Consider the following 23,851-nt stretch of genomic DNA (forward strand, 5'->3'; position numbering starts at 1 on the left):
GGAACCAGGGGTCTACGCAAACTTAAATAAGACTGTATTAATTTTTTGTTGCTACTTTTTATTTCTTCTATAATTTCAGGGTAAATGGTTATTTTATTCCCAAAAGAAAATCCTTTGTTTTTACAGATCTTTAAAAGTTTAAAATGTGCCCTTTAAAAAATTCCTTGGGGTTTCAACTTTCCCCGGGGGCATTTGAAACTTTTTGTGAGGACCTAATTGGTTTTTTTTACTCAAAAATACAGTAAAATTTTTCTTTTATAGAAAAATTTTACTTTTTATTTTACTCAAAACCAGTTTTGGGTTCCTTTTTTTCAAAAAGCTAGTATTTTAAATGACCCCAAGCAAAACTTTAGTCCCATTTATCAAGTCAAATTTTATTTATTAAATAATAAAATCGAGTTTTATTTTAAATCAACCATCTTTTCACCCTAATTCAAACCCCCTTTTTGGAAAAAAATTGTCTTGAATATTTATCACTCAAGTGGTTTCCCTACGAAATACGGGAGGTGATTTTGATCCACCCTCCAGGGGTCCCGGGGAAAAACTAACCCGGTGGGTCGTATAGGTACTCGGCCAAAAAGAACCACCTTGCTCCTGACCTCCCGTTCGCCTCCTCCCTTTCACCCGCATGCACCCAAAAAAAACCCCCAGACCGTGGTTTTTGACGGGGAACAAACCAAAACCTGGTTTTTAAGGGCAAAGAAGGGGCCGGGGTTTTTGGGGCAAAAACAAAAAAAACTTCAAAGGAAAACAAACTTTACCCTTTTCCTTAAAACCCCAGTTGTTTAAATACTAAGGGAAAGGAAGACCCTAATTGGGGCGGAAATTTAATCCCCCTAACAAAGTGATGGATTTTTTTCCAAATCCAACAAGCTCCAGGAAACAAACCTGAAAAAGTCCTTATTTAAAATTGTAATACCCAAAGGGCCCCCCCCCAATTTTTTTCAGTATTTTTTCCCATTTAAAAATTTATATACATCATAAAAAAAATAAAAACCCCCCCCCTAAAAAACCAATGGGAAAATTTAAACTGCTTAAAATTGTTTTTTTTTGATGGGAAATTGTGGTTTTTTATTAAATTTTTTTTTCTTTTTTAAAATCAAATAAATTTTTTAAAAAAAATGGCAATTTTTGGGTTTTCTCATCCCAAAATTGGGCCCCTTTGTTTTCTTTTTTTTCACAAAATTTTACACTTGGTTTTCTTTATTTTTTTTTAAATTTTTTTTACCCCACAAAAACAGTTTTAATTTTTACTAAATTATGTTTTTTTTTTTGCTTATTGAGGAGCCTTTATGTAATTTTCCTCATTTATTTTTTTTGTGAAAAAAATTATTTTAAACTTTTTTTCGCACCGGGGTTAAAAAAGTGTCTGGGTAAATCCCACACAAACGAATACCAAACCCGACCCCGCAGGCCCCAGCCAACCCACTGTTAAGTCTACCTATACTTTTAACCTTAAAAAAAAAAAGTCACATTGGGAAATTATCATCTTTGGTTTTAACCCTACCCCTTTTAATAATGGAACGGCCCCAAAATTGGCCCCCAAACATAATGTTTTGTTTCTTTTAAACCCCCTTTTTTCAATAATAATTTTACTTATCTTCATTTAACATCCACAAAATGGACCCTTCTTTACAAGGAAAAAAGTTTTTAACACCCCTCACATCTTTACTCAGTACTTTTCTTAGAAATTTTTCCAAAAAAATTCTTCTCCACACAGTCGAAAGGAATGGGACTTTTTCCCTTTCATTTTATAAATTTCCTTTTCTCCGTCCCCTTTTCCCCCTGTTTTTCCCCCCCAACAGCTGGCTTTTAAATTCATTGCTTTTAAAATCCAACTTATAAGCTCGCTCTGTTTACATTTCACTTATACATGTGATTATTAGAATCTAATATCTCTAAACGCTGGCCATTGTTTACTCACCTCCTTGATTTATTTTGATATGGTAGTTAGCTCCACAGGACTCATAGAGTGCTTTGAATTTTCTTTGTTGAGTAGCAGCAAAACACCTGAGGAGTACGCCAGTGCTGAAGGATTCCACTTCTCCACATTAAAGGTTTTGCTAGTTTTATATTTTTTTATAATATTTTGCTTTGGTGTTTAACCTTTGACACATTTTCTCCTTCCTCTGTCTTCATTCCCATGACATAGTTCTTCGGCCCCGTAAGGAGGGGCAGCATGGGCGATTTGTTGATGCCAGTCTATGACCGAGCACAAGCTGACCGGAGATAGTTATTTTTCAGGGACGTCTAGAAGCCCTTCTTCTCTTCTCTTTTCTATGGACGACAGCTTTAGTTAGATTCAGGGTCCATATTTGTCTGGTCTCGCTGATGAGGAATGTTGATTATACACTCTGAACTAGTTAAAACCATGGACTGCAGTAGAGATCTTCAGAATTGGTCGGGTAACCGCTCTGTCAACTCGTGGCTGCAGCAAATGTCTTGTCAATTCTCTGGCCGTTAACTTCATAATAAACCTTCAGTGCTTGCCATCAAAGTTCCAGCTCTCCCCATGTCTCTCTGAGTTTCATCTCCATTGCTCCAGAAGTTTCCATCACATGAGTGAAACGTCAATATAACATGTATTCAGCTCTAACCCCTTCACATGCACTTATCACATGCTGATGATCTGAGCACTACAGTCACCCAATAATATCTCAAACTTCTACCTGGAATTGATGAAGAAGATTGGGGGTAACATTGTCTCATGCTCCAAATCATGCCCTTTACTCCAGCTTTCATACTAATATAGCAATTTTCAGTGAATTCAAAAACACAATCATCCTTTACCAGATCAGTTGCATTGAATATTTATTTGTGTCCAATATACACTCAGTAACATTGCTGTGTGGTGTATGATTAAAAAGTTGACCTTATGTCATTCAATAATATAAACAATTGTTTACAAATGCACATACTGATGGCTCAGACACCAGCCAGTCCAGTCACTTCAGTTCTCTGAAATATAATATTAAATACTGATATAGAAAAAGACATGAAATTAAATGTAAATTATTACAAGGGGCTCCGTAAAGACATGAGAGTTACTTTAGTTTCTGCTTAAAACCGAAGCAGTCGTCAAAGAGGGGTGGGAGCCACACTTCCTGTTCAGCCTTCTGCATTATAGACTGGTGAGAATATATAATATAGGCCACTGGAGAATGAAGTCTTAAAACTAAACAATGCAGGGAAAAAACATTTAAAGATACACCCCTCAGCACCAAAACAGCTCCCACACAACAAATCGGTGGGGTCCAAAACATCATCAACGATGTGGAGAGTTGGGGCCCGATTACAAAGGTTGTGTATGCGTGTATCTCTCAGGAGTTTCTACATATAACTCTGATAATGAATATTATATATTCCTCACTGCTATTACCACTGTGCTTTATCTCCAATCGATTTCAAAGTGCACACTAAATAAGGCTTAACATGTTCATATCTTTGAAACAGAGACAAACAAAACAACAACAAACAAAACAACAACAACAATAACATGTACAGGCCTACTGTTGCTGACTCGTGGCTTTCTTGTGTTACATTTTGAATTTTTAAGAAATATTTTACCATTGAGGATGGATCTTAAGTCAATAAGTTTCAATGATTGAAATATAACCATCACTGTTTCAGTAAGCTCCGATCCATGGTTGGACCAGATGGATAAGTATCAACCCTTTTGATGCATGATTTCCACTACAATGAAAAGGTTTTACATGTCAGCTGTTAGGAAACACATCTTTCTAAAGATCCTCCTGAGGATACGTTATGTATGGAGACATTTAAGACATGGGTAAATATGGTAAATGATGCAGATATAGAGACATTCTAGTCTTCTGACCAACGCTCTTTAGACTACATGCTAGGATTCACCCACATACACATTCATACACTGAGGGCAGGCTCTCCATACAGGGTCCCAAACTGCACACACACAAAAGTAATGAATAATGCAAACATGTTTTGTCTAGTATATAATTTAGATTTTGTATGTTATATTTGAAACTAGAACTTTTTCCATATTTTTAGGATTTTGATTTAGAAGGAGAAATATTTGTATTTATTAGGACTTATAAAAAAGGCAGAAGTGAGCTTCCAAAAAGAGTCACGGAGACATAAAGAACCATGTTGTTTGGTAAAGAATTTGGTTACATGCTGTGATATATCCTTCAATGTTAAATGTTAACTTCCAGTCGCACTCTTAGAATCCATCAGGCGTTAGTCAGAGCCCGACCGAGATAACTCTAGGTTACTGACACAGGTTCTTGTTAAACCCCGCCTCCAAGCTGCTACGTCACAGTTGAAAGGAGGATGGATAACTGTGGATTTACCATTAAGCACATATTTGGGGACATAACTACTTGAATAAGGGCTATTTAAGTGTTTTAATTTGGAAGTGGATTTATCTAAAAAAAAATGATATGCTGCGTTACAGATGCTCTTTCCAATGTAAGTCAATGGTAAAAAAAAGGTTTTGGGCCAAATGGCATCATGTGACTGGCACTGAAGTTGTAATTCCAGCGTTAGGCCCCTGTTAAATTTGCTTCAACACCCCGAGCACTTCCTGAGAGCTTGTCTCTGGGCTCGCAATATGACATTAATGATCCCTTGCCTCTTTTCCACAGCCACAGGAAGCTGTTCAGTCAGGGCTAGAGCCTGTAGCAGCTGGAGGATTGTGGAAGCTTCGTTAGCAGCTAGCATTCGGATCACTTTCGGCAGAGCACAAGACAGGTTACACCCACCCACCCCGCTGACTCACAGTCCTGTGGGTTTGATTTTTGGCCATCTCTCAGAGTTAAAGCATGGTCCAATTTTATGTATACTTGCTCACTGACTAAATAATTCATTTAGAATACTCCACAGTAGCTTTTTGGGGTCTTTGAACTACACTTTAATGAAGCTGAAAGTATCGTTAAGAGAATATCGGCCTCATGGCAAAAAGATTACAGGTTAAAGACACAATCATTTATTTCTCGATCATACACAGCATTTAACATAGATGGTATGGGAATCTATATGTGGTGTAATGCATGGGGCACAGCAACATTATCCTGGTGAGACCCATTCTCTGGTTCTCCTTCTATTCCATCAAGACCAGATGCAACAGCACTTTGGAGTGAAAGGCAAAATCCAGCCGACAACACTGGTGCAAACAGCTTTAGGCACCAGATCTCAAACATGTGATGTAATGCTGCACTTTGATTCATTTGGCTGACATGTGAGAGACATATTTGAACAACAATGGTAAGAGTAGAAGCGGCAGAGACTTTAAGTTAGTATTCAGGTTCCAAAAATTCCAAAAATACACTGAATCCTCCATTTCCTATGTTGCAATTCAACATCATCACATCTCTCCATGCCTGATGAAGACCCTGGCCTTTCAAGGGCTCTTCTCTTATAAACGTGTCATGCCTAAACTGTTTGTTTAGATATGAGCAATGTGGGAGGGAGCCTCTCACTTGAACCTGGAGCTCAGCAGGATCTCCAACCCTTTCAGACATTTCAAACCAATGTTTTTGCCCCCCTCTCTGAATATCAGTTAAATTTATAAATGTCAGGATTAACATGAACGTTTCCTTAGTTCACGAAGCGGCTGTTTTAGTCACCCTGCCCAGGGGGTGTCTGCATCCAACTGTACCTTCTTACTGTGTAAGCAATCCTACATTTGGGCTTGAGCAGAAGGTTTCACTATTGGCAAAATGTGTCTCCATCTCTGAAAAGCTCTGACTGTCTGTCTGACTCTCTGTTTAATGTGTTGTTAGTGTAGAGTGGTTGCCTACGCTTCTTTTCTTGGTATTTTTCAGGCTTGCATCGATGCGATGTGCACAGTCATCTGCATCCATAGAACAGCCAATAGGAATGGTATTTCTCTGAAACGACTCGTGACTGTCTTGAGTTTGTATAACTGAGAGGACTCTTTACAGAGAGCCGAGAGGAGGTACAGCAGTCTGGGTTCCTTCTGAACAATTCAATAACAATGTTATAACAGATTTTTCTAATATGAAAAATTACAAAAATCTGTAATAATTAGAAGCCAAACATATATGTAGCCCAGCCTTAATTAGTTTGTTTAAGGGAGTAGACTTCATGTCCAGATAGATGGCGTCCTCATTTGGCCAGAGGTCAAAAACTGCCAGTACACTCCTCCCCTGAGGTTGAATTGTTTAAGTATGTCTTACTTCTAGCCAGATTGAAATCAGTTGTGGTCAAATGTAAAACACACCTTTTTACATCACAATTTGGGGCTTCACTAGCCCCAATAATGACCTCAGCACCCAGTGTTCCTTTATCTGGTCACATGTCACTCCTTAGAGGAGCAGTAACCTGTTACTGTGTATCTGTTCCATCATGGAAAGGTCCTGTATGTACTGAGAGTGTCACAGCAACAGTCCCCCTATATGAATGTAGTGTGGGTGTGTCCTTTAAGGTTAACGGTGACAGGTTGGGTCAGGTATATAAGGTAGGTACAGTTTGTGTCCTGGCCTTGTCTTGAATCCAGGTGTTGTCATCACTTCCCCTTGTGACAAACTGACAACCAATCAGAATCTGGATTTTCCCTTATGTTAATAACTAATACAACTTTAGTTAAGACACTTGTGTGGTTTGTTGGACATAACAAGAGCTTGTAAACAAAGCTGATAAAAAGGGCAACTCAGGCTAAATGCCTTCTTTGTTCTGGGAATCTCAGTCCTGAATAACATGGTTTAAAGTCTCATGCATCAGCAGCCTATCAGGAACAACATACTAACCTGTCTTCACCACTTTAAGGACAAACAGTAACATGGCTAATAAAATTAAATATTGCAATGATTATAGACATAGGGAATATACAGTATGTATTCAAGCATGAACAGAATAAGAAGATCCTCAACGGCCCAGTTCAATTTGGATGGCCGTCTAAAAAAAGATCCCTGTCTCCAATGAGTCTACTGAGCAGTTCACTAAGGATGGGACGCCAATGGTTCATGATGGAATAAAATAGCGGGGGGGAGGGACACTTCAGCTGTTGGGGAGGGAATGGTGGTAGCGAGGTTATAGGTTGAGTTTGGTGACTGAGGAGATGCTAGGTGGCTGTAAATGGGCCTGGAGGAGAACGTGGGGGAGAGACCTTGTGGAGCAGTGGTGGGGGAGTCCAAGCTCACCTCGTCCCCCTCCTCTGAGTCCCACACCTCGCTCTGCAGGTAGTCTGCAAACAGCGTCTTGGCCCGCTGCAGCACCCGGCTCAGGTTGTGGCGGCGCACGAGGCGATCGAAGTGCATGGCGAGCTCGTTGTAATCAAAGTTGTTCTTGATGATGTGGTCTCGGTGCTCCAGCAGGATGGACAGGGACAGGAAGAGCATGAAGGGATTTCCTTTGCCAAACTCCTGGGGGGGCGGCAGGGAACAGGGTTTGATGCTGGTGGTCTCAGATTTTGATGAGCTGCTCATGTTAACTGCGGTGCTGGGGGATTTGTTGCCCGGGGAAGGGAGATTGTTGGAGGATGACCGGTTGGGAGAGGAGCCTCTCCCAAAGAACAGAGTGGGTGAAGAAAGCAGGAAGCGGTTGTGAGCGTGGGATGGAGACGCGTTTTTTACAGTGGGGGTCGAGGAGGCCATAACCCCTGTACTGCTGAGCACCTGGGCGGAAGAGGTCAGTACTTTAGAGAGAGTTCTAGTTAAACCCTCACTCCCATTGGTTGTGAAGTTTGGGGGAGAGTCTGGAGAAGCACCTGGCCAACTGGAGGGCGAAACTGAAGATGTGAGAGGGGCAGAGGGGCCAGTTTTCCAGTTTTGTAGGCCATTAGGAAAGAGAGGAGGGGATGATGTTGGAGAGGAACAGTTTTTTATGAGAGGTGTTTTTTCTCCTGGGTCGTCCTCACTCTCCACTGTGGACTGGCGCCTTGGGTTGCTTGTCACTGGCTCTGAAGACCCCAGATCCTGCTCAGCATTCTCCATATGAAAGCTATCTTCATTTCGGGCTGTATAGTATTTAAACTCCCCGAAACTTAATTGTCTTTCCAGAGCTGGAGCCTGCGAATCTGCTTTTTCCTTTGTCACTGGAGAAATATCACACTCATTGTCCTTGATTCCCTTCCCATGTGTACTGTCTTGCTCTGATATGACAGCATCCCTGCTCACATGCTCTTCTCTTGAAGGCCTCAGCATATGGCGTCTACGTTGCTCCTCTTTTTGTTCCCCATCATCACAGAGGCAGATCTCAACCCTCTTGTCCTTGTCTTTGCAGGACATCTCTACATTGACATTGGTTTCCACTGGCGGTCCGACAAGCTCCACTTCGGTTTCAGGGGGATCGGGGGGCAGGGAACTCCAGGTCACCTCCAACATCCTCAAAGCGTCGTCAAATGCAAACTCTCGCTTGAGCTCCAGGAGCAACCAGCGGTAACAGAAGAACAGGTCATCGGCTCCCCGTGACACCAGGTACGAGTAGAACTCGGGATCGGAGTACTGAAGGAGCAGTTTGAGGTGCTGGAACTTCACAGACATGAGCTGCCCGTCAGGCCGGAAGTTTCCCTCCAAGCGTTTCATGATGCCACAGAAGCAAATGAATGCATGCGCCTCATTGTCCATCACAGCAAGTATCGGGGAGGCAATATCACTCATGCCTTGACAGTATGAGATCTGAAAAACAACACAAGCACAACATTACAGAATGCCTACAATTGTATCATATAGAAATGTGCAAGATTTTATATTAAAAAAAGTCACAACGTTAAAAAGTATTTTTAAACTCAAAGAGAAACCTACAGGGAGTGCTACAGGACAACAGACTGGGACATGTTTCAGAGAGTTCCTGGTGAGGACATTAATGGACTCTCACGGTGCATCACTGACTACATCAGTTTCTGTGAGAAGAGCATTGTACCCACCAAAAAGGTACGATGCTTCCCAAACAATAAACCCTGGATCAATGGGGACATTAAAACACTGCTGAACAAGAACAAAAGCGCTTTCATGGCAAGAGACACTGAGGGGGCTAAAGTTGTACAGAAGGAGCTGAATAAAGAGCTAAAGGCAGCCAAGGAGAATTACAAAGCCAGACTGGAGGGACGTCTGGAAGCCAATAGCTCTAGAGACCCCAACCCCACTCTTGGGTGACACTTCCAGCCGCTTCACACCTCCGATAATCACCACCAGACAGGTCAAGAATCAGCTCTCGAAGATCAATGTGAGAACGGCCAGGGGGCCAGACAACACCAACCGCTGGGTGCTCAAGGTGTGCGCCGGACAGTTAGCAGGAGCTTTTCAGCACCTCTTCAGTCTCTCTTTGAAGCTGATGAAGGTGCTTGAGATCTGGAAGACTTCCAGCATTGTCATGAAGATCTCATGTCATGAAGATCTTTGAGAGACTGATCCTGCAGCATCTCAAACCCCTTGTGTTTGACTCCCTGGACCCTCTACAGTTTGCCTACCAGGCCAACATCGGTGTAGAGCAGGGGTTTTCAACTGGTTTTGTCCCAGGGACCACCATTCGGACTAGAAAGCAATCCGCGGCCCACTGATGTGCCTGCGCGTGCGCGTGTGTATTTGGTGTTACATGCATAGCTCAATGCATGAAACATGAAAGAGAGGCCACGCAGATTTTATAATAATAAAAGTAGATTTATTAAATTAAATTAAATTAAAGATTATTTTAAAGAAAGAATAAAGAATAATAAAGTGTTGTGCAATTCAGTATTGGGAAAAGTAACTAAAAATGTCATGCAAAGTCAGTCTAGGTGTGTGACAAAACAACAACGGAGAACAAAAATCCAACAACACCGGAGAACCAAAATCCAACAAATGAAGACCAAGGCAGCCTCAACTGCTGGCTGGTCAGGGCTTTTATAACCCAGCCAGGACAGACCTGTCACCAATCACCTGCTGTAGAGACAGAGAGATTGAGAAAAGCAGAGAGAGATTGAGAAAAGCAGGGAGAGAGAACAGGCTTACCATTAACACAGGGCGGGGCCTAAACCCGCCAGGGTCGTAACAGTGAAAACATGGGAGAATTAGGCCTACCTGTCAGTGTGATATCTGGGCGTGGTGAAGTCCACACAGCCTGTCTATTCGTGGCGAAATGGTAGACAGAGACAGTCTCATGTCATTCTCTGGATCAAGCCTAGCCCTGTACTTATTCTTTAAGTACGCCAGTGTAGAAAAACCACTCTCACACAGGTATGTGGTTGGAAAGGGCAAAAGACACCTCATTGCTTTTGCAGCAAGCTGTGGAAATTCTGTCTGGCAACTTATCCAGAATTTAACAAGGGGCTGTGTGTCGTACATATGCCTCCTGACAGAGTCTGTGGACATCTCAATCAGCTTATCCTCTTCCACAGCCGTCAGACTTGACCCTACTGATGCATCGTCACTGAATGGGAGCAGGATCCACTTGCTGTCACGGCGCCACTCTTCCGAATCAGTGAAGTACTTTGCGAATTGACGCACAAGCTTCCTCAAATGCTCACATATAGTGTCGTTGATGTCAGTGCTGTCAGGGTATTCCTCAACTGAAGGAAACATCGCCAAGTTATTGCTCTCCACTCGTTCGATCCACTTTGACATTTTTTTCACAAATGCGTCGAGCTTCTCGTAGAGCTGCATGACGTTTGCATCTCTCCCTTGCATGGAGCTGTTCAACTTGTTCAGCTCTGCAAAAACATCTGTGAGGTACGCCAGCTTAGTTAACCAGTAACTATCGTTGAAATTGGAAGCCAGATCAGAATGCTTCTCGCACAAGAACTCGTAGATAGCTCCGCGTAGTTCAAACACACGGGCGAGCACAGCGCCGCGAGACAGCCAACGCACCTCTGAATGATAAAGGAGAGAGCTGTGTTCACTTCCCAAGTCATGGCATAGGGATGAAAACAGGCGTGTATTCAATGCGTTTCGTTTTATGAAGTTGACCGTCTTGACAACGACATCAAACACACCACTGAGCTCAACACTGAGATCTTTGGAGGCGAGAGCCTCTCTATGAATCAGGCAGTGTGTCCAAATTACCCCCGGAGCCACCCTCCTTACATGCGCAAACAGTCCAGTCTTGCTGCCACTCATGGCTCGGGCCCCATCGCTGCATAATGCAACGCACCTCTGCCACGAGATATTGTGCTCCGTGAAAAAATCGTCCAGTGCTTTAAATATTTCTACACCGGTAGTTCGCCCGGGCAGTGGTTTGCAAAAAAGAAATTCCTCGCACATAGTGCCACTGTCCTCGTATCGCACAAATGTTAACAGTTGCGCATCATTAGTAACATCTGTCGTCTCGTCGATTTGAAGGGAAAACAGAACTGTCTGAAGTTTTGCCATCAGCTGGTCTTTGACATCATTTGCCATTTCCCCAATTCGTCTTCCGATTGTGTTGTCTGACAACGGAATAGTTTTTAATTTGTTGGCACATTCTTCGCTTACCATAGCTCTGCACATATCTATGGCTGCTGGCAATATAAGCTGCTCTGCAATGGTATGGGGCTTCTTACTTTTTGCAACCCTGAGAGCGACCAGATACGATGCTTTCAGTGCGTTTTCATTTATTTTTGCACTCTTCCTCATGGTAGCCTGCTGTCCTTTGAAATCACGCAACATCTGTTGCATGTACTCAACGGGTTTGGCCTTCAAGTGGACGTGATGCGTCTCCATATGCCGCGTAAGTTTCGACGGCTTCATAGCTTCATTACAGAGAATTGTTGAACATACGAAACACAGTGGTACCTCCTCTCCTGCTCTGTCTGTCGTCACTGTGAATCCATATTTAACATATTCCTCATTGTATTTTCTTTTTCGTCTTTTTTGCGAAGTTGACGCTTCGGAAGCCTGTCCTTGCCCTATCGTGGCGGCCTGTCCCTCTGTCGTGGCAGCCTGACCCTCTGTCATGGCAGCCTGTCCCTCTGGCACTTTCCTCACTACAAAACGATCCATTGGTGCTAGATATATAGCTAGACTAGTACATATGTAACAAATGTTTGCTGTACTACAACCTATCTTAAAATACTCTCGTCGGCTATGCTTATAAATGTGTGTCAACTTTGCTCGCAAGACTGTACGTAATGAATAATAAGTGAGGTTAGCGACGCAACTCATTACCATTAGCGAATCACAGGCTACCATAGACTGGATAGGCGCAAGGCTACATTCTGTCAGCTTGAATTTCCTTTATATTATTTTAAACATATTTTTCACGATATGTAACGGTATTCTGGAAATGTGTTGAAATATCAAAGCGAATTTATATTAAAAAAAAACAATGGTGAACTGATCAACATAGGCTCTTGTCACGGACCACATGCAATGCCGCCGCGGACCACCAGGGGTCCGCGGACCACCGGTTGAAAACCCCTGGTGTAGAGGATGCCCATGTCATCTACATGCTGCACAGAGCCAACTCACACCTGGAAAAGCCGCACAGCTCACTAAGAATCCTGTTCTTCGACTTCTCCAGCGCCTTCAACACCATCCAGCCACACCTGCTCACTGAGAAGCTGTCACTGATGCAGGTGGATCACAGCCTGGTGGCCAGGACAGCAGACCTCAGTAAGTCAGACTGCAGGGCAGCGTGTCTGATGTGCTGGTGAGCAACACTGGAGCCCCCCAAGGAACTGTGCTGTCACCATTCCTGTTCACCCTCTACACCTCTGACTTCCGCTTCAACTCCGGCTCATGCCACCTACAGAAGTTCTCCGATGACTCCTCCATCGTCAGCTGCATCACAGATGACAACGAGGAGGAGTACAGGGCCCTGGTGGAGAACTTCGTAGGCTGGTGTGACAACAACCACCTCCAGCTCAACATCAGTAAGACAAAGGAGCTGGAGATGGACTTCAGGCGGAGCACGAAGAGGTCTCGAACCCCCATCACCATCAGGGGGGAGGAGGTGGAGGTGGTGAACACCTACAAGTTCCTGGGAGTGCACTTGAACAATAAACTGGTCTGGAGTGACAACACTGATGCTCTCTTCAGGAAGGGACAGAGCAAGCTGTTCTTCCTGAAGAGGCTTCGGTCCTTCAACATGTGCACGAGGCTGCTGCAGACGTTTTACCAGTCTGTGGGGCCAGTGTGCTCTTCTTTGCCGTGGTGTGCTGGGGGGGGAAACACCAACAAAAGGGATGCTGACAGGCTGAACAAGCTCATGAGGAAGGCTAGCTGTTGTTGGAGTTAAACTGGACCATCTGGAGGAGGTGGCTGAGGAGAGGACAAGGAGGAAACTGGACAGTATCCTGGATAACCCCTCCCAGCCCCTCCATGCAGAGCTAGTAAAGATGAGGAACTACATTCAGCCACAGACTCATCCCACCTCTGCACAGCACTAAGCGCCTGGGAAACTCCTTTGTGCCTGTAGCCATCAGGCTGCACAACAAGGGGTTAACCATGTGACCCACTGACAATAACCCGGACTGCACATCAAGCCTGCACTTCTGCACAATAACTTTTACCTGTATAAATCAATGTAAATATATTTAACTATCCGGATACAAATTGTATATATGTTCATTGAAGTCCTTAATTCCGTTTTTGTTGGCTTAACAGATACATTTCAATCATTTTATTTTTGTTTTATTATCCTGTGTGAACCACACTGTCCTGTTTTTCATTCTTATTCTGTTGCTGCTTAAACTACTGAATTTCCCCATGGGGATTAATAAAGGTACATCTTATCTTATAAACCATTGCCATTCTAATAGGAGGATATGCTGTATTTCCACTGCTTTTGGGAATGTAAATTCATATGGGGATTCTGGGCATTTATTTCCAAGAATATTAAGAAGGACCCTGGCTAGGTCTTTCCTCTAGATCACTCGGCACTCTCCCTCGGCACATTTTAAACTTCTTTTAATAGCTGCATTTTACATCTATGGATAAAAGACACGCCGCCTAAAGTTACCCTTTGGTATAGGGAAATGAAAATTCGATAAAGAGTATTTACTTTTGTTGCTATCCAACCCCTGATTGGACATGGGCACCCACCTGTGGATGTGTGATGGCGAATGTGGTGAGCAGGTCAGTGAGGGCAGTGAGATGTGGGCTGTCCTCCGAGCCTGCGTAGTAGGGATGAGCCCGGTCTGTCCTCAGAACATCTTTCAGAACATTCCCTCGGATAAACTCAAGGTCCTCGTAGCTGACCCTCACTGTCCACTCCGTCTTCAGCTGGTCATATTCCCTCGTCTTCCTCTTCATGTAGTCCATCCTCTCCTGTCCACTCAGCCCATCGGGGTAGACGTTCAGGAGGTACCGCCAGACCACCTGAGCACAGACATAAAGTACAAATGATGTAGTAAAATATTTGGATGTTGTGATCTGTTCATATGTTTTCTATTTCCTTGATAGAAGACACAGGCGGAGGATATGTCTGGTATTATCTCTCTGAGGAAAGAACCTTGTAAATATTCACAGATTTTATTATTATTTGGACAAACAACATGTAAAGCAACTTAAATCTACCAAAAATAAAGGTGGTTTCTGCCCAACACATGTTTGTTTCTTGTCTGATATACAATGCCAAGAATAAGTCCTAGCATTTAATAAGAACCGTATTTGACAAGCAGAATAAACATAAACACACCCTAAATACATATAATTGAACACCCAACCCTGTTTATTTAGAGCAGGAGATTGCTTCTTTAAATGTACTCCACCTTGCGCAGGGAAGGCTCCACCCCCCCGTGATAGATGCGCAGTCGGAGCTCCTCGGGGCGGGTCAGCTGGCCCTGTCCGTTGAGGTAACTGTGAAACTCTGCATCGCTCAGAGGGGGCTTGAAGGGCTTGATCTCCTCCCCGTAAGCCCAGCTGAACGCCTGCTGTACCTTCGACAGGGTGCGGCCCACCTAAACAAACAGAAACACGCATCACAGAAAAGACCCTGGTTCAGAGGAGGGGACGTCAAAGAGACTTTGTGGTTGTGCTCAAACAAGAAAAAAAACAACGGCTATTTGGAAAAGCATGGTGGTGAACAAATGAGAAGTGAATGTTTTTACATTTAGATTTAAAAACCCGGATCCACTGAACGAATGATAAGGAACAGGCTTATCAAAATCAAACTAAACAACAAACAACTACTCATGAAAAACTGTGGCTTTCTATCTCCTGATCCTCTGCAGCCGTTCACCAGTGGACCCACTGGGTGAGTAGGTGACGTGGCAACAGCAATATAATAATGACAAAAAATGTCCAAACATCTATATCGTCTATGGCATACTCATATTGATTCTTAGCATTTAAAAATGACAAAAACAGTCCATACTATATTCCTATTATTAGTGTCGTGGTACTCGAGACCGGTCTTGAGACCACATTTTGAAGGTCTTGGTCTTGGTCGGAATCGACTGCATTGGTACTCGGTCTTGTCTCGGTCCTATAGGACTCGAGATTTTATGTCAAGATCAAGGCTGAGGCTGGGGATGTGATTGGATGTAAAACGCCCTGTTTCAAATGCAACCAATAACGTGACTTCACTGACTTTGAAGCACTCACCAGACTCTGAATCTTTTAATCATGCGCCGCAATGTTTGTTAACCTGGGACTGGTCTATACCGGCTGCTGCCCCACACCTCTCCGTCCACACACACTCAAACGGTCGTGAAGTAAGGATGTCAGAAAATTCAACGATAATTAAGTTAGGTTACACAGACCACAAAAATGTCACTTATTTACTGTTTTTAAAAGAAAATAATCACTTAAAAAAAATATGATGAAGTTGAATTTATATCTTAATGTTTGTGGGTCTTTTTATGATGATCAAAGTGACTGTGGTATCTTCCACATTTCACTGTAAGTGTATTATTTAGTGTTGGATTCACATTAGTCTGGTTCCGGTCTTGACTTGGCCTCGCCCTGCCTTGGTCTTGGTCTTGACTCGGTCCCGTCCTCTTAAAGTCTTGGCCTTGTCTTGGTACACTCCGGTCTTGGTCATGACTTGGTCTCGGTTAAGATGGTCTCGACTACAACACCACTATTTATTCTATATGAGGTCTTATTTATACCAAATGTAATGTGTATTCATTTCCTACCCTGCTGTTTGTAATGTTTGCCTTAACTTGGACCTAATGTAAATAGTGTCAGATACTAAAGATCACTCTGCACTCAACTACTGTTTTGCACTTCTGGTTGTAAACCACATTTCGGGGTCCCAGTACTTGTACTCTGTGTGAATGAAAATAAAGTTGGATTTGATCTGATGACCTGTTGGGGAATGCATACACACAGCATATAGCACACATTAGGACAGACTACAACAGACTATAGTAAGGCTGGAAAACCTGGGACAGCAGAGACTGAGTGAGGGGGAGGGCTGCAGACGCCAGAGTCCGGGTCCTTTCTGGGAGGAGCTGTTCTGAGCCAATCACATCTTTGGGGCTAATGATGTCCCAGTCCTCCATCACGGGACCTGCAGGTAAACACAAAGAAGTACACATTATCTATTTTGGGTCTAACTCTATACTATAATCCTTATTTTTAGGAATAATTCAATTCAAGCATTTTAAAAATGTTTGAACGTTTAGTGTAATCATTGAAAGTGCATTATGAAACTGTGACCAGCAGATCGTGTTAAAGTGTAGGTGAGTATTGTGCCATATCTTGATGAAGTGCTTATATGTTTGAACCTACGACACCTTGTAAAACCAAAAGGAGAACCATGAAGGTTAGGCTAATAACAGTGAAGGGACATAAAATGAAATAAAGTCCCAGTGTTCACAGCGCTAGTTGCTGTTTAAACATGTTTGGATAGTGACATGCACAGCAGTAGATGTGAAGTCCTCACGAGTTATGTATGTATTGCATTAAGTATTATTAATTCAGAGATTATTAAATCTTTAACTTTTTAATTTAAATTCCAACCATAGTAATTATCTATGAATTCTTCACTGTTGTCCATGTTTATAAAGCCAGCATGTACAACATGCTCAGTACACACGGGCCGAGTATCCAGCTGAGCTGTTAGTAGTCCAACAGTAAATGGTAGCGTTCCCGCAGCAGACTTGTGACAATAACTTCCAATTCTTAAAAACATGGCAGGTCAGATTCTCTGAGCAACGCGATTTTCTTTCCTAAGTCTTGATCAGAATCAGAAACAGGTTTATTGCCAAGTACGTTACCACAAACAAGGATATTGACTTGGTGTTATGGTGCACACGTATAAATACATAAAAATAAAACAAACATTGGGACTTTGATAAAAAAACTTTTAAAAGAGAACTATAATAACATACAAAATGTAGCAATATTTATATTGAAATATGGGTGTACCCGTAGACATTCAATTTAGATTTGAATAAAATATGTGTATTTTCAACGTGCAGACTTCAGTGATGTGCAGCACTGACAGTATAATAATGAAAAACAATATATGAGGACCTCTCCTTCACATCATTCCTTAACCCCATGATGTTTCTCACTGAGGTTAAGGAAGTGGCAGGAGACATAGGACCAGACAGTTAGACCTCAGCCAGACAGATGAGGGCAAAGCGGCTCTACATCCAGTCCCTATCCCCTCCAGAGGAGCAAGTGGTAAAACAAGACAGGACGGACCGGGGTTAGTCAGTTAGCATGCTAATTTACCTAATAGATATCTATATACAGTGAAGAAAATAAGTATTTGATCCCATGCCGATTTTGCAAGTTTGCCCACTTACAAAGAAATGAAAAGTCCATATTTTTAATGGTAGGTTAATTTTAACAGTGAGACAGAATATCAAAATGAAAATCCAGAAATGTAGATTAAATAAAGACATAAATGGATTTGCGTTTAAAAATCAGCAGGGGATCAAATACTTATTTCCTTCAACACTGTAACCTCTTCACATTCGGTTGGTACATTTAGTCATTTTTAATATATTGTACATTTAAATTCTGCCATATCTTACAAAGCGTGCCTTTAAATGTGAACTATTGAGAAACATTTGACCTAATTCACAATGTGAACCGATGCCAGATTCAAACACACTCTGTTATATTTCCTCCTGAGGCCTGCTTTGGGGACACACTGGACCTCTTACTTTCTTCTGAAGGCTTTACGTCCATCTTGAGCTGCAGATACGGTTTGGCTGAACTGACAAATGCGGCATCCAGGTCGCAGTCAGACAGCAGAGTCAGATACATTTCAGCACCGCTCCGGTCCCGTGACAGGTAACTGATCCCGAAGTTCCGTTTCCTAGTTTGGAAGACAAACAAGAAGAAAATGCTGACACGTGTAATGATTCTATGTACAGCTGAGGCAGGGTGAGGACTCTTACCCGTTCAAATCAAAGGCTCTGATCAGAATGTGCTGCAGGACCTCCAGTGATGTAATCTGAGGATCTACAGCAAAGGAGCGGAACTCCACAGGAAGCACCTCATCACATTTCTGAAAGCATCAAAAACATCATGATACTTGGGGAAAAACACGGAGTGAAGTGAGAACTAAATATACAATGTTCAGCAGTTGGGAAACAAGAACGGTGTCCATCAACATCAAGGAGCCTTTTGCTGATGTCTAAAGTATATTTCTGTTACCCCGTGTCCTGTTCCAATCAAACACAGATTCAATGTGTGCTAACGGTCTATAGCAGAGTGGGCTGATGGGGTAAAAGATTTCTGATGGAAGAGAGTCCCGTACTTTTCCTTCTTCCTGTTCTCTTAACATATTGAGCATTACTCTGTACTGTATATCCTTTAATGTTTTCCCATGTCTTAATCATTTTTGTGTTATTTATTATTTTACTCAATGTGCATTTACTGTATTCCTGTTATTTGTAATTTCATGTGTACTTATTTTATTGTTATTATTTGATCTATTTCTTTTGTATTGCTTCCATTGGGTTTTTTATTTTCTCTTAACAGACAAATTCTTCTGTACAATGTTTAATGTGCTGAAAAGGGCCATCTCTGCAAAAACACAAATAAAAAGATTTTGAAAAAACCCTAAAAAAGAAGATATCTGGGGTCACGTGACGTCTCAGCAGCGATGCAGACGTGAAATCTAGTGCTCGTGAAAGACCAACCCAAAACCGTGTTATAATTAATTAAATCTTTATTAGTACCCTTCCATTGAAGATGTCAACTCATACACCAACCAAAACCAGCGTCAAGAGAGGACTGGACATGTCCCCAGCGAAGAAAAAACCAAAAGAAGTAACGTCCATTTGCAAAGACGACCTCGATGCAGCCATTTTGAGCGGAGTTAGCAAGGCCCTCAAAGAACAACAACGACATTTCGATGCTTCAGTGGCCCATGCTGTGAAGGAAGCCTTGGAGGGTACCCTGATCCCCCAGCTTACAATTTTACAAGAAGAGATCTTTACCGCTAATGAAGCCATTCGGAAAGTAGTATCAGACGTAAAGCATCAGGCTAGCGAAGTGCAGAAGACACATGCTACAGTGCAATCCCTTCATGCTACAGTTCGCTCCAACAATCATGACGTTAATGACGTTCTCACCAAACTAGCCACTCTGCAAGACAAGCTGATCGAAATGGAGGACAGAAGTAGACGAAATAACCTAAGGCTGGTCAATCTTCCGGAATCAGTCGGGGGTTCCAATCTGAAGGCCTTCCTGGTTGCCAACCTGCCTAAGTGGATACCATCCCTAGCGGGACAACGCATTGAGATCGATCGCTGCCATCGCATCTACGGTGGCAGTACCCACCCCAGAGGAGAAAACCAGAAACCCCGCACTGTTATTTTTCGTCTCCTGAGAGACGCCGACAGACAAGATATTCTACAGGGAGCCCACAGAGTAAAGCCCAAACACGACAACGCCGCTTTGTTTTTCTTCCCCGATTACAGTCCCCAGACATCAGCTAAAAGAAGAGAATTCACTCCAGTCATAGATAGGCTGAATGACCGGGGCATTCGGTCCTTCCTTCAATACCCCGCGACACTTAAAGTGGAACACGGAGGGGCTCAGCTCTACTTCAGCTCCCCAGTCGAGGTGGAGAGGTTCTTGACTTCGCAAGGTACCCATGAGCTAGGGGAGCAGCCAACGAGATCTCCACAAGCACAGCGCCAGAACCGCAACGGGGAGCAGCCACAGAGACCTCCACCATCACAGCGCCAGAACCGCAACAGAGAGCAGCCGAGATCTCCACCATCACAACGCCAGAACCGCAACAGGGAGCAGTCACCGAGATCTCCTCCCTCACAGCGCCAGAACCGTGAAGGGGAGCAGCTACCGAGATCTACACAGGCACCGCCTGAGAACTGCAACGCAAGCCCAGCGGAAAACCGAGCAAGCCCTCCGGCCGATGCAACGCTCATGGAAGTAGCCAACGACTGACATTGTGGGTAATTACAAGTAGGCCATAGGTGTCCAGAATTAGAAACTGAACACCGTCTGATTAAAATTAAGATAGGTTGGTGTGACCTGATGCTATTAGGGAATAGTATACTATCTCTTAACATATGGGTACAGCTATGTTGCTAGAGTTTTGGGGATCTTTCTGCGAGCTGGGATGAGCTGCGCTGCTGTTGATAATGCCACGGGTCAGCGATGTTTTGTGTTTTGCAAAGCCTGTAGGAGCATTTAGCGTCCTCGTGGCTTGCACCTGTTCTCTGTATATAGTTTTAGATACCCCCTTCCCCTCCTGTTATTATTTTGGTAGACGGTACTATTTTTGGCTGGTATTGTGCATAGGCCTATCAAGTACGAAAAGGTTATTACACTCAGCACGCATAATTAAAGAGTTTTGCAGATGTCACTACTACATCGCTACACTACTTGATTCACCGTAATGGAGGGTTTAAAGGCAATAACGTGGAACGTAAATGGTTTAAATTCACCTATCAAACGGACGCGATGTCTGGAGTACACAGCTAGAGTAAACAAAGCCATGCCTTCCACGCTACAAAAATGGCAAACATTTCTTGTTAGAATTCAAGATTTAAACGATCAATCTCACCTTCAGTGAGTCTACTTACGTGTATGTGGTGTTGTGTGTGTGCTTTTTTTTGCACCCCCCCATAAAAGCAATAAAAAAAAGTTGATCACAAAAAAAAAAAGAAGATATCTGATGTAGGGGCTGGGTCTAATTCTTCTGTATAGCATACTTTGATAACAATATAGCTTGTTTTCTGGTCGTTCAATTAATACTTAAGTCTATATGAAATAAATGGTAACTGGACTGCATTTATATGGTGCCTTTCTAGTCTGTGCAACCAGTCAAAGTGCTTTTAGAACACAAGTCTCCCACACACACATTCACACACTGGTCATACAAGGTAAGGCTTGATGACACACACAAACACACACACACACACACACACACACACACACACACACACACACACACACACACACACACACACACACACACACACACACACACACACACACACACACACACACACACACACACACACACACACACACACACAGCTATTTAGGGTTCAGTATGTTGGCCACTTATGACATAATAACATGTTGCCCGGGGATTGAGCCACAGCGGCCACACAGAGACTGGGTTTGTAAACTCCTGTGTGAACTAAAAACTTGACAATTGAAAAACTCAATATTTTCTATTATTAACAATTGAAGTGCTAAATGAACATACCAGTTGTGTGAAATCATAGGAAAAAAATACACAGCTGCAGAAATAATGAAGAGAACACTTCAGCATTATGGTTTTCTCTTGTTTTATCATTTATAGGTATGTCTTGGAGTTTTTTCTTATTTTTATTTTTTATTGTATTCTATAAACTACTGACAACATTTCTCTGTGTTGGAATTCAACAGACACTGGAATGGCTGCCATACATGTAGAGATAAAGATTTAAGAAACATTTGGAGTGGTCTCTTCATTTTATCCAGAGCTGTATCTGTCCAGCTACAAACTGACTAACAGACACAAAGCAGTCCGATTAAGAATATAGTTTGATTTATAAATGTTAAAACAATACTGCAATCTTTGAGGATATTACATCAAATTATATAACAAATGTATAAAATCACAAAAAAAAACCACTTCTGAGGAAGACACTGTCCTCCTGGCACTACACCAGACCCCTCTATGTTACTCCAATAACGCACTTTGGGTTTTTTCAATGCTATAACTTGTAACTGTTATTTGGTAGCGCAGGAGTGTGTACATGATAAAATGATGTTTCTATTATCATGATATAATTCAGCTAAAGAAAGGTTGGGCCATATCTCCAAATCTTCTATCCAGATATAGCTAATTGCTTTTAGATAAAGCTTTTCAACAACATTTATCATAATAAAACATGTTTTCTGGTCATTTATAAAACAAATAGTTCATAAGAAAATAACCAAATGGTAAAACAAACCACTTTTCTACGCTCATGTTAGAATTAAATACTTGACAAATGAAGGCACTGACTTTTTGGTCATTGAATCAGATTTTCTGACCATTAGTACAAGTTTGTTTTTATCAACTTAGATGGCGTGATTGTGCATCACAATATCTCAATATGTGATTTCTTTGAAAGAGGATGAAGAATTATATTGAATTATTGCCCTGTCCTTTGTTGAACTGATAAAGTCCAGCTGTATTAAGAAGTATCCAAAACAGATTCCTATGGAGAAAGCTGTGTATTCCTACCCTATGATAATAACAAAACAACAAAAACAGATTGGACCCATACAATAAAGCAATGAAACATCAAATATGAGTTTAGCAGAGGTGGGAAGTACCTAAGTACATTTACTCAAGACATGTTTTAAGCACAATTTTGAGATGCTTGTACTCCACTTAAGTATATCCATGTTATGCTACACTACAATTCAGAGGTAAATGGTGTACTTTTACTCCACTACATGTATTTAGTCCTTTTAGTTACTTTACAGATCTGGAGTAAATATAATCAGCCCTTAAATCAGACTTTAGTTCACCTGGAGTAAATCCAGCAGCTACCCTGCAGTATACAAAGCCATTCAAACTAGCTGCACCTTTACCAGCTCTGAGAACACTTTAATGATCAATAATTATAAAACATATCAGAGATATTATTCTGAAATGGACCAATCAAACAATGACTACTTTTACTGTCGCTAGCTTAAGTACATTTTGATGAGATGTACTACTTTTACTTGAGGAACATTTTGGAAACAGGAGATGCCACAAATTGCTCCTGCTCCAGGTGACGTCAGGTAGTGCTGCGCAGGCAGTGACGTCAGTGTTAGGTTCACTGCTGTGAGGAGCATTCGGTTCTTTACACTGAGTTCTTATAGATAACTGTCAGCGTGTCAATCATAACTCGGCTGTTACAGCCATATATCAGTCAGAATAAACGGATGGACAGAATATTCGGTACTAGCAGCTGTCATACAGAGCAGTCAGTGCCGACAAACACGAGCGGGGGGGGGGGGGGGGGGGGGGGGGGGGGGGGGGGTACACAAACACTGTGCTGCAGCTGTTCCAGCGTCAGGTCCCTCTCTACGTTAAGCAATACAATGAGTTTGAAGCACAGCCAGCATACATTAACCAGGATTTGATTAAACAGAGGGACGGGGTGCTAGCTAACTAGCAGACGTTGGCAGAATATTTGTTCCTCATTTCTGAATCCTCCTACCTTGACTTTGACCCGGACAACCCCCCTCTCCTCCTCTCCCGCCATAGTGCAGACTCCGTCTCGGATCAGGTAGTTGATCTGGGTTTAGTTCTCCTTCTACACCGACATGATTATCAATAACATGATAGCCGCGATCCTGTTATTCCGAGGTCTTCTTCTGCTTTGATTTACAGCAGCTCTACAGCTGTAGCAGCGCCCTCTAGTGGACACAGCCTTCCTCCATCCTGTCCTCACTCACCTCATAACACTTCAGTGGTGGAGAGTCACTAAGTAAATATATACAAGTAGTGTACTTAAGTACACATTTGAGGTACTTGTACTTTAACAAAGTTACATTTTTACTATTTTATTGTTCTTCACATCAACATCTTGGAAGCCAATTTT

The 23,851-nt window shown here is 42.4% G+C and overlaps 2 protein-coding genes across 2 annotated transcripts; both read right to left on the reverse strand.

The window, feature by feature from the left end:
• Positions 1 to 2,794: 2,794 nt before the first annotated feature.
• LOC134869119 (TBC1 domain family member 25-like) lies at positions 2,795 to 23,652 on the reverse strand. The gene is made up of 7 exons (XM_063890554.1): positions 23,468 to 23,652; positions 18,197 to 18,306; positions 17,960 to 18,114; positions 16,223 to 16,350; positions 14,603 to 14,791; positions 13,935 to 14,210; positions 2,795 to 8,615 (listed from the first exon to the last, which is right to left on the reverse strand). Exons 1-7 carry the CDS (start codon positions 23,510 to 23,512, stop codon positions 6,939 to 6,941), a joined length of 2,580 nt encoding a protein of 859 aa, XP_063746624.1. The 5' UTR covers positions 23,513 to 23,652; the 3' UTR covers positions 2,795 to 6,938.
• Positions 9,425 to 12,313, reverse strand: LOC134879268 (protein FAM200A-like). Its single transcript, XM_063905739.1, has 2 exons — positions 9,996 to 12,313; positions 9,425 to 9,857 (listed from the first exon to the last, which is right to left on the reverse strand). The coding sequence occupies exon 1, from the start codon at positions 12,078 to 12,080 to the stop codon at positions 9,999 to 10,001; it is 2,082 nt and encodes a 693-aa protein (XP_063761809.1). The 5' UTR covers positions 12,081 to 12,313; the 3' UTR covers positions 9,425 to 9,857; positions 9,996 to 9,998.
• Positions 23,653 to 23,851: the final 199 nt, after the last annotated feature.

This window comes from Eleginops maclovinus, chromosome 1 (genome assembly GCF_036324505.1).
Source record: "Eleginops maclovinus isolate JMC-PN-2008 ecotype Puerto Natales chromosome 1, JC_Emac_rtc_rv5, whole genome shotgun sequence".
Lineage (NCBI taxonomy): Eukaryota > Metazoa > Chordata > Actinopteri > Perciformes > Eleginopidae > Eleginops > Eleginops maclovinus.

Coding starts and splice junctions, on each gene's coding strand:
- LOC134879268 (XM_063905739.1), bottom strand. CDS start 12,080: ATGGTAGCCTGTGATTCGCTAATGGTAATGAGTTGCGTCGCTAACCTC.
- LOC134869119 (XM_063890554.1), bottom strand. CDS start 23,512: ATGGCGGGAGAGGAGGAGAGGGGGGTTGTCCGGGTCAAAGTCAAG. Junction 16,351..17,959: donor CGTAAAGCCTTCAGAAGAAA/GTAAGAGGTCCA, acceptor GTTTACCTGCAG/GTCCCGTGATGGAGGACTGG. Junction 14,792..16,222: donor CTCAGTCTCTGCTGTCCCAG/GTTTTCCAGCCT, acceptor CTGTTTGTTTAG/GTGGGCCGCACCCTGTCGAA.